This window comes from Carassius auratus, unplaced genomic scaffold (genome assembly GCF_003368295.1).
Source record: "Carassius auratus strain Wakin unplaced genomic scaffold, ASM336829v1 scaf_tig00216558, whole genome shotgun sequence".
Lineage (NCBI taxonomy): Eukaryota > Metazoa > Chordata > Actinopteri > Cypriniformes > Cyprinidae > Carassius > Carassius auratus.
Window position 1 is genome coordinate 113,746 of NW_020528631.1, and position 12,078 is coordinate 125,823.

Genomic DNA, 12,078 nt, shown 5'->3' on the forward strand with positions numbered 1-12,078 from the left:
TTTCAAGTCCGTCTATTTTCATTTCTCCATTGGCTGTGAATAAATGTACAGTTTCCCAAAATGGGAGCAATGAAGCAATTTTCAAAGACTACATGCTATTGTAGCACAAAATGTTAAATGATACAAATTATGTTCCTTAATTAATTGGATTGATTGTCAAATGGCTTCAGTCAGTGGAAAGCAGAGGGAAACTACTGTATGTACAGACATCATTAGTTTTCCCCATTTAAAGATTAATCATGAAAAGCCCTGGCTCTTTAATTCTGTAATTTGTATATCTAATGGGGTGCTGCAGAATCTATGACAGTAATTAGCATTTCCTGAAAACTCATTAATACGCAACAACTTGATTAATGCCGCAATAATACTAACATGACTGAAGTAATTTAGGTTACGTACTAAGCAGATTAAATCAAAATAGCCATGTTTGTTTTACTTATAGCTGATATAATGTTTTTTTTTTTTTTTTGGGGAAGATGCAAATATTTTGGGATGAACATGTTCCCATCAATTCCCATTATCCACCAGCTGCCAAATATATTGTTGCTTCATTTTTTTTTTTTTTTTTTTTTTTTATTGTTCACACAAAATAATTCAATAAACGTAGAATTTGGAATAATGATAGTAATATTAGGCTAGTGACAATGCCCCTGAATTTTCGAGATACCCCTACCGGAGGTAGAACTAAACCCAACAATGTTTTTCCTCATCTCTAAGGTCTCCCATATATGAAATGGATTCTTGGCTAAAAATATTTTACTGCTAAGATTGTTAAATTAACAGATATTGTTATACACCACAAAAACCAATAAAGGACTAAAATATAGCCTGTCCGTATGGGAGTTAAGGTATATAAACTAATGCAGATCAATCACACAAGCTCTGAGAGCTTTGAAACTTGACATGTTTGTAGTCAGGAAGTTGATTTAACTACTAGAAAAGACTGGATGTGAATATCTTGATGTATGGAATAAATAGACACATGTAAACACATATCTAAAATAAGCGGACATGCACAAATTCAATATCTATGCAGAATGTTTTCATTTACTTTGTGTTTGCTTTGCCTGGCATTATCATAGAAACACATATGATGGCTTGTTGGAAAGGTGGGGTTGTACTGAATCCAGCAATACCAAATATGTAAATATATGATAAAAGAGAAGTGTTCTGTCACTCAATGTATGAGGTGTCCAAAATGAATGAAATGGAACACTGACATAATTGAATCCAAACCCATTCATTATCAGTGGTGAGAAGAATGTTGAGAAATTCAAATATAAGAGACATCAAAAAATATTAAATATGGCACCTTGTACTATATGGAAACAAAGATTGAAATCAAAAGATAACACCTTACCATAGCACAAACAGGAGACCAGGAGTTTTAACTTAATGAACTTTTTAATAAAACTATAACTTAACTTCACACAATACAACCTAAATTACTGTCTTAAATAAAACAAATGGCAATCTAACTAAAGAAACAAACACTCTTCGGGGAAATGAGCCCTGTCTTCTCAGGCTGTTTAGTTTATTTTCTAGCAGCAACCATTTGGAACATCAACTGCTTTTGGGAACCGTTGGAGAAGGGTCTGGCTGCAGACTTGCACTCTCAGACACTGCTTCTGCTAGCGACGTCACTTGCAGTCTTTATTTTTTATTTTGTTCTATTTATTGATAACTTTTTTTTTGAATTTCCCAACATTTTATAACAGTTGCCATGTGGCGAAGACAAGAAAAAATAAACTAAATTACAATGTCAATTGCAATCGCTACTTGCACTCTCTGCTACCTGTGACATCACTTGCAATCAACACAAATCGTGCATGTTGCCACTGGAGACAAGACGCTGTGGTTGTGATTAAACGATTAAAACTAATTTAGTACTATAACGTACAGGGTCCTGCAAGAAAAAGACAAGCACAGACCTTGGCCACAGAACAGCAGAATATGAACGCAATGCACAAAGTCTTTTGTTAAGCGTTTTCCTCCTGTAGAAAAAACCTAACACTTAATATGGCATAATGTATTCAGACACATTAAGTTCAATAAAAAGATCAAATTCGATATATAGTTATTATTCAATGTACTGCAAGTCAAGCAGATGGCTATGAACACAATGTGCAAACTTTGTCCTCCCATACAACATAACGCTTAATGTGGCCTAATAACAGACTAAGATGATAAAGACAATTTAGTAGGCCTAGGCTAGCCTATATGTCTTGTTGTTGACTCTAAGTATATACAGACCAGCAAATATGAACGGGCATTATGCATTAAGTGATTTTAAAAGGATCAACTCCGTACAGGCAAGAAGACGAGTACAGAACGCAGTGCGTTAAATTGTACATTAAACATTTTCCTCCTATAGAAAATCATTATAAATAAAACACATAATGTAGGTTAATGGACAAAGACAGTGACATAAACAAGTTGTAGACAGTTTATTCTATATGGAAAAATGCTTAATGTGAAACTTTGCGTGTTGCGTTTATTCTGGGCTCACCTGCTTGCCTGTACATATTAGTTATGTATTTTAATAAAGTAGAGAAGCATGAGTTTGGCCTTTCTCATCTATGTCCATTATGCCACATTTTGCGGTATGTGAGGAAAATACTATATACATATTCCTTATATTAATGAACTGTACATTTAATTTGATATTTTAATAGCATCTTAATATATTAAGCCATGTTAAGTGTTTTTTTCTACGCTTAGCTAGAGACTTTGTGCAAATGTTCATATTCTGGTGTTCTGGCCATGGATTTGCCGATCTTGTCTTTTTCTTGCAGGACACTGTACGTTATAGTACTAAATTAGTTTTAATAATTTAATCACCACCACAGCGTCTTGTCTCCATTGGCAACATGCACGATTTGTGTTGACTGCAAGTGAAGTCACAGGTAGCGGAGAGTTCAAGTAGCAATTGCAAGTGACATTGTAATTTAGTTTCTTTTTTCTTGTCTTCACAACCTGGCTTTATAAAATGTTGGGAAATTCAAACGAAAAGTAATAAAAAAAATAAACAAAATAAAAAATAAAGACTGCAAGTGATGTCACTAGCGGAAGTGCAAATGTCTGAGTGTGCAAGTCTGAGAGTGCAAGTACAAGCCTACAGCCAGACCCTCTTGAAACATTATGGGGTCAACTCCCCATGATGTTACAACTGCAACACACCACTCATCCACATTGTCATCAGTGACAAAGTGGGTCATATTTGGACAGTCAGGGCAAGAGCAAAACCCTGTGCAGGTCAAGCCCACAGAAAGACACTGGCATTTGGTGGCTTCGGTGCAGTTTTCGTTTTTACAGTAGAGGTGGGTGAGGTCTCTAACTCCTTTAGGTGCTGGTGCCTTCTGGAACATCACAGATTAAATGCAGCCACCTTCTCTGAGCCTCCATCCTCTACCAACTGGGTTCCAGAGAAGAGTTTTGGCCAGGTGGCTGTGATGCCACACTGCTGTTTGGTACACGTCTCTCAGCACATGTTGCTGGAAGCCATCTTCTGTTGGGGGTAGATTTGCTGCTGACACCTCAGCTCATCCAGGTTGGTGCTAGGATGCCCATCTTGGTGCCTCTTCTTTGTCTTTCAAGATCTTTGATTGAGTGTTGGTGGTCATATCTATCAAAAACTATAACGACACAGCTGTTACCTTCCTTTCCCATTAAAGTTGCGATCTTTTACAGACACACTCACCCAGGTCATTGTACGTTTGAAAGGCTGAATCATTGAGCATTTGAAGAAGATCCATGCCATCAATGATATATGCTGATGGTTCTTTTACACTTGGCAGCTGCTGTTGTCTTCTTTATGCTTCCATCATCAAAAAACAAAGAGGGTGGGACAAAATCATGTTTAATCTGAGATACGAGTTTTTATGACTTGGGAGTGGGGAGATACGAGGTTATGCACTCATTGATAAGAATGATACAGACACAGACGTCGCTGCTGCCAGCAGTGTTCATCAAAGTCTGCGGTCGTGTCGAGCCTTTTGACAAGAGATAAGGCTTTAAGGGGTAACTAAACCCCTGGTCAGAGCCTGACTCCACCCACTGGCAATATTTGAAAAATGCTGAAAAGTGGGCAGAGCCCAGCGGAGATAGAGGGGACAAACCAAGGGCAGGGCTGAGCCGGTGGGGCGTGAACCTGAGACCCTCAGTGACAGATTAATTGACAGCTGCTGTTAGAGTCGCTAAAATGGAGAGTGACTCTAGTGACGCAAGTAGTTTTGCTACAGAGCGTTCATTTGAAGTAGAGGACTTTTCTCCCCCACCTTCACCTGAAGTGGAGGATGCCGAGGTGTCTGAGGACACAGGGCCAGGGCCTGAGCTATATCAATTCAAGCCACTGGCTCAAACTGCGGTCTTAACTCCCGGATTCTGATAGGCATCCGATGATGATAGCGAAGCAGCCGTGCAAGAGAGAATGGGGCCAGTCTCCGAGTAAGGCACTGCGTCGCTTTTCAGCGTGAGCTGTGTGGAGCCTTACAGCTGTGTGGACCATTACCGAAGCATTACAGCTATGGATTTTTAACAAAACAAGCCTACTCAAATGTATCTAACCTAACGATTTTCATTCGTTATTCTAAGAAATGAAAAAGAGTTATGCAAAGATAGGCTTACTTGGCGCCAGTAGACAGACCTTTTTTCTCCCATAAATAAAACCTGTTGGCCTACTTGGGGCATTTTACATGCACAGTGCCAACTTTGAGTCAGTAAAATAATAATAAAAACAATAATTTAATGCTGGTATCCAAAACATTTAATTCAATACAAGTAGAATTAGAAATTAGATACATTTTAAAACTTCAATGCACATGTATAATAAGCCTAGTAATAATAACCCTAGTACTGTCGATCATAACATACTTCTACAGAGACTGGAAAACTGGGTTGGGCTTTCTGGGATGGTACTCAAATGGTTCAGGTCATACTTAGATGGGAGAGGCTATTATGTGAGTCTAGGAGAGCATAAGTCTAAGTGGACGTCCATGAGATGTGGAGTGCCACAAGGGTCAATTCTTGCACCGCTCTTGTTTAGGCTGTATATGCTTCCACTAAGTCAAATAATGAGAAAGAACCAAATTGCCTATCACAGCTATGCTGATGATACCCAGATTTACCGGCACGTCTGCTGCTTTAAATTCTCGAGCTCATTACAGCAGGATTGATTCTGATTGGTTGGCAATGTTTTATCGTTCATCAGGGGGGAAAATCATTCTGAAAGTGATTCCAACGATATCGTTTCTTTATTGTTATAGTTATGGTGTGGACTCTGCTATTCTTTAATATTGAGAACGATTTTTAGAACTATATCTTTATCGTTATCTTTATAGTTATCGTGCTTGGTGTGAATGGCCTTTAGCGGGCAAAATCCTCAATAAATAAGCACTTTCACATCTGAAGACCGGAGGAGGTTTGGAGAGAAGCTCAAAATTTGTATTGGTGACAAAATCGAAGCTATTGAAAGCCCATATGAAATCTGGGATGACAAAAAACGTTGGTCCGACTCGCCCGTGTCTTGGCCACCAATCTGCTGGGGAGACATTTATTCTTATTTAATAGAAACCCCTGGACCCTTCACTCATGAAAGATTAAAGGCTTTCAAAAGTCTGAAGGCCTATGATTATTTTGTTTCTCGTAAAGTTGGGCCAATCTTTTCTGCCAAACAGAAAGCAGTGATCGTGCTAAAAGCAGAGGTTAGACCTGGCCAAGCAGAGTCACAGCATGATTCGCATCTCCCGTGGGTGATCGCCAAAGAGAACGGCGAAATAATCACTGCTCACTGTGACTGCAAAGCCGGGTAAGTCTTCATTGATCAGTGTTCTTATTTACTTATTTATTTACTGAAAATGTAGTGACTGTTGTACCAATTCAATTGTTTTCAGTGTGAGACTTTCAATGGCGTCTGTACTAATGGTGAAAAATTGTATATCACAGCTTACACATTTCTCCTTCTTTCAAATCCAGTCTTGGAGAAACATGCAGTCGTGTAGCAGCTTTAATGTTTAAAGTAGAAGCAGCTGTCAGGATAGGACTTACAAATGCTGCATGTACTAGTGAGGCTTGCAGCAAAGCACAGCTACAGAATGATGTGAGGAACATAGTCTGGGTGCTGTGGATTGCGGTTTGGGACACCTGAATCAGAAAGCGAAAACATATGACTCGGTTGATTTGACTCAGTTTTATTTATTTTTATTCAATCTTCTATAAATACATAGTCACCAAGACTTACCATGAACAAAATGTGCCTCACAAACTCGATCAGAAGCTGCAGGCTTTCTTCGGAACGTCCAGGTTCAATCGCCTAATTGCACGCAACCATTTCTTTCATTTTTCGCTATCCTTTTCGGAGGGAATTCGAAAAAACTTTTTATCAGGCCCCCAACTAACCGTACAATCGACCACACAGCAAGAGTGAACCATCCTCTTCTCTAAATCCTCCTCCAAACGTGCAAAACAATCAAATTACAGGTATCTAGCGGTGTTTCCTGCCACACGATTCCCATGATGCAACGCGACAAACATAAACAATGACGTCACAAAAGATCCGCCTATTGACTCCCTTTGCCAATGCATTGATAAAATTAATAGTTGGATGTGCCAGAGCTTTCTTCAGCTAAACAAGGAAAAAACTGAAGTCATTGCATTTGGAAACAAACATGAAGTGTTCAAGGTGAATGCATACCTTGACTCTAGGGGTCAAACAACTAAAAATCAAGTCAGGAATCTTGGTGTGATTCTGGAGACAGACCTTAGTTTCAGTAGTCATGTCAAAGCAGTAACTAAATCAGCATACTATCATCTCAAAAACATTGCAAGAATTAGAGGTTTTGTTTCCAGCCAAGACATGGAGAAACTTGTTCATGCCTTTATCACCAGCAGGGTGGACTATTGTAATGGGCTCCTCACTGGCCTTCCCAAAAAGAGCATTAGACAGCTGCAGCTCATGCAGAACACACTCATGCAATGCCAGGATTCTGACTAGAACCAGAAAATCTGAGCATATCACACCAGTCCTCAGGTCCTTACATTGGCTTCCAGTTAAATATAGGATTGATTTTAAAGTACTTTTACTCGTATATAAGTCACTAAATGACCTAGGACCGAAATATATTGCAGATATGTTCACTGAATATAAACCTAACAGAGCACTCAGATCACTAGGATCAAGTCAGTTAGAAATACCAAGGGTTCACACAAAACAAGGTGAGTCTGCCTTTAGTTACTATGCTGCCCGCAGTTGGAATCAGCTTCCAGAAGAGATCAGATGTGCTAAAACACTAGTCACATTTAAATCTAGACTCAAAACTCATCTGTTTAGCTGTGCATTTATTAAATGAGCACTGTGCAATGTCTGAACTGATTGCACTATATTTTCACTTTTTTTATGTAAAATCATTTTCTAACTGTTTTTAAATTCATTTTAGTTAAGTAGTGTTTTTCATAATTTTAAAAGTTTTAAAATTGCTTGTCTTTATTTTTATTATTTTTCTTCATGATTATTTTACTTTATTTTATGTAAAGCACTTTGAATTACCATTGTGTATGAAATGTGCTAGATAAATAAACTTGCCTTGCCGTGCCTAGTAATAAGTAGACATTTAAAATACATCAATAACTGATATCATAGTTTAAAATAGATAAAATCAGAGTTAAGGCTTGCTTTATGTGTTGCTCGATGAGGATTTCTCAATCGTTGCGACTTTAAATCCTGAGGACACAAAATGGTGTGGAAGTTCCTGCCGCGGAGTGAAGAAGAGGTGGCGTTACGAGGATTCTCAGACAGTTGAAGTGTCCAATGGAGTTAAGAGATTTGCTCTCAATCTATTTTCAACACTTTAGATTGTTTACCACGTGGGGTTTGACCAATAGCATTGAATTGTGAAATAATATGAAATAGACAAAATTTGGACATGCGAGGATTCTGCCCGTCAGTGACGATATTTTAATAAAGGTGTTCCATTCCAGTGTTAACCTGATTCAATTGGATCTGTGGTTCATATGAATTGTATAGTATACTGTGCCTTATGAAATGTATCATTATTAAATGTATCATAAATATAGATCAGCACTTAACTAATGTAAGTTACTTTGCAGTAACCATGAATTTGTCAACATTTCTCTTACCACTGTTAATGTGATTTGGACTTGAGGCTATTTTGTCCATCGTTCTTTCATTTTGGACACCTCATACATTGAGTGACAGAACACTTCTCTTTTATTATATATTTACATATTAATAATTTAAGTTGTATTGTGTGAAGTTAAGTTATAGTTTTATTAAAAAGTTAAAAAAAAATTAAAAAAAAAAAAAAAAAAAAATTAAAAGTTAAAACTCCTGGTCTCCTGTTTGTGCTATGGTAAGGTGTTATCTTTTGATTTCAATCTTTGTTTCCATATAGTACAAGGTGCCATATTTAATATTTTTTGATGTCTCTTATATTTGAATTTCTCAACATTCTTCTCACCACTGATAATGAATGGGTTTGGATTCAATTATGTCAGTGTTCCATTTTCATTCATTTTGGACACCTCATACATTGAGTGACAGAACACTTCTCTTTTATCATATATTTACATATTTGGTATTGCTGGATTCAGTACAACCCCACCTTTCCAACAAGCCATCATATGTGTTTCTATGATAATGCCAGGCAAAGCAAACACAAAGTAAATGAAAACATTCTGCATAGATATTAAATTTGTGCATGTCCGCTTATTTTAGATATGTGTTTACATGTGTCTATTTATTCCATACATCAAGATATTCACATCCAGTCTTTTCTAGTAGTTAAATCAACTTCCTGACTACAAACATGTCAAGTTTCAAAGCTCTCAGAGCTTGTGTGATTGATCTGCATTAGTTTATATACCTTAACTCCCATACGGACAGGCTAAATTTTAGTCCTTTATTGGTTTTGTGGTGTATAACAATATCTGTTAATTTAACAATCTTAGCAGTAAAATATTTTTAGCCAAGAATCCATTTCATTTATGGGAGACCTTAGAGATTAAGAAAAACATTGTTGGGTTTAGTTCTACCTCCGGTAGGGGTATCTCGAAAACTAAAGCACTTTTTGACCATTTGTCACTAGCCTATATGTATAGTCTCCATATTTGGTGGGTACATTACCCTGTGTCCTAAAGTGCTGATGCAGTCCTCATGTAAAAGTGCTTCACGTTTTTCCCATGTCTTAGCGTTAGTCTTGAGACCCACAGTGGTGAATCTCATTCCTCATCAGCTCCCTCAGACCAGCCCTGCACATGACCACAGCTTTTCTGGACCAGCCTGTCAGTGCGTACAGCACCACACTGCTCCTCTGGGATCTCAAATCCCACAGATGTCCCTTTAGCCTCCATGTTCCCTCTCCTGTAATGGACCAGACGTTCTGATGGATATGAAGTACTTGTCAAAAACATAGCTGATCACCCCAGAGAGATCTGCTCTGCTGAAACTATAACTTCTGATCCAGGTTCTTCCCTGCGAGGACTGAGACTGTCTGGTCAGCATGAGACAAGATCTCTCTGTGTTCTTAACACCTTCTTGAGGGCTAGATTAAAGTGTTCTATCCCCATGATAAAGTCAACCATATATTTCTCATGGTAAATATGTGATTGAATAAAAATAGTATAATAATTCAGACATTCACATTTCAAATACATTTTTAATGAGGGTTTAAAAAAATTATACACATTTTATTTTTGCCAATATAAGGTATGTACAGTATATAAATAACATATTTCTACCCACCACACTTGTAATACTGATGGTGGTTGAGGAGATTCCCCTCTTCTATATAAAGTGCTTTTAGTGCCCAGAAAAGTGCTATATATATGTAAGGAATTGTAACACTATGCAGTTTATACATGTAAATAATTTTTTTGTGACTTTTGGCACATTTTTATATATATATATATATATATATATATATATATATATATATATATATATATATATATATATATATATATATATATATATATATATATACATACACACTACTGTTGTCTTTTTTAGACAGAAATTGTTCTAAGAAATTGAAATTGTTTAGATATTCTTATTTGGTGCTCAAGAAACATTATCAATATTGTTATAAATGCCAGAAATGGTAAAAATGACAAAAACAGCTCTATATTTTTGTGGAAACTGTTATACTTTTTTTCAGGATTCTTTGATGCATTTAAAATACAAACAATATGCGCTTATTTGAAGTAGAAATCTTTTGCAACATTGTCTTATGTCTTCACTGTCACTTTAATCATTTCATATGTCCTATATAATGTAATATATAATAGTTTTACCAGTTGAATCCAGCATATAGAGTCAGTCCTGTAGGGTTGATATTCGGATGGTATAATCCTTGTATCAGTTTTATATATCTGAAGCCTGAAGAAACATCTTGCTGCTCTACATGAGGTCAGCCAGACTTACAACCCCTTCAATCCACCGGAGATTCAAAGATAGATTAAGTGTAATCTTTTTCATCTAAGCAGTCTGTATTTGAGTGGGTTTGTAGTCACAGTCCTCAACATTTTAATTAATTTATTTTGAAGAGGGATATCACTTCAAAGGTGTTTTTTTATGTCTGATTTTAGGTCAGATGGTGAAATGTGGTTAGGATAAAGTCTTTAGAGGGTAGATCTGCTCAGGCACCACTCAATGTTTTGTTCTCACAGGCATTACACACTCAAACACATTCACACTAAAATCTTATAGAACAGTTTCTCACACTTCTAGGCATTTTTATCTTGGCTTTTGCTCTTGCATTCTTATAAATGTAATTTTTGCTGTGTTTATGCATTTTGACATGCTTTTATGCAGCTTTACAATGTTTTTTGTACAGTACTTTGTCGATTAAAGCAGTTGATTAATATGCAACATGCATTGACTGTCTCTCCAGGCCTGCAGCTGAGTTTCCGGACACGCCTCGAGGAGGGGCTATTGCTATTTGCAGTTTCCCCTGGAGAACAGGAGGAGTATGTCGCTCTGCAAATACACAACGGCCGTCCATACTTCCTCTTTGACCCTCAGGTACATCATTGTCATGAACCGCTGTGTGTTTGTTTATGCTACAAAAAGGCTTCAAACCTTCAAATGTAATAGATCCCGACCTCTACATCAGGCAGGCATGTATTATATATCAGTACTGTATTGTTTATCGGCTGACATTAGCGATTTCATTTAATGATATCAGTTGATATTTAATATTTAATAGTGCATGCTCATGTTCGCATTTTATAGTTAGATTACATTTTCAGTCAAAGTTTAAAGACTCTAAAAATGTATTATCACTGATAAATGTAGTCTTAAGCAATTATTTAGCAAATAATTTTTCACATTGCACAGTACATTTACAATGACTGATTTTAATTTAGTTTAAATGTAATATTGCGATTTATTTTGTGGTATTAATTAGGGATTGACTATACCAAACCTTATTATAATACTGATTCTTTCTGTTACAATTTCAAAAATACTGAAACAAATTCTAATAATTTCTTAAATGGGTATTAAAAAGAAAGAAAGAAAGAGAAAGACAGAAAGAAAGAAAGAAAGAATGTCTATGGTGTTTGGGCACAATCATTAAACAAAATTACTGAAAACATGGTTGCACTTTATTTTACAGTATGTGTAGTAACATGTACTTATAGTGTACTTACAGTGTATTTATCTAAGAAAGTTTTGGTAATTCAATGTAACTACATGGGGTAAGGGTTAGGGTTAGGGTTAGGGTTAGTACCTAGTTATTACATAGTTATTGTAATTACTATAATAAGTACATAGTATGTACATGGGAAACAGGACTGTAAAATAAAGTGCTACAGAAAACATTTTAAAGTGATGCAGAAACCCACGTTTTAATATTGATATTTTCAAGGCATTTACACCAAATAAGTTGCTTTTGTGTAAACTGTTATACTTTTATACTTTTATACTGCTATAAGTAGCTTTGGAAACTGTTATACTTTTATACCGTTATACTGCTATAAGTAGCTTGTGAGTATCAATATATCAGTACTGCAGAATTGATTTACCCATCCCTTGTAATAACATAAATAATGGACAACATC

General features: G+C 36.4%; 1 protein-coding gene across 1 annotated transcript in view; it reads left to right on the top strand.

The window, feature by feature from the left end:
* The window catches only part of ush2a (Usher syndrome 2A (autosomal recessive, mild)), a 202,054-nt gene that overhangs the window by 55,643 nt on the left and 134,333 nt on the right, over positions 1–12,078 (top strand). Inside the window, exon 22 of the mRNA XM_026263516.1 lies at positions 10,908–11,038. Coding sequence (XP_026119301.1) covers positions 10,908–11,038 — 131 coding nt within the window. The remainder of the gene's footprint in view (positions 1–10,907; positions 11,039–12,078) is intronic.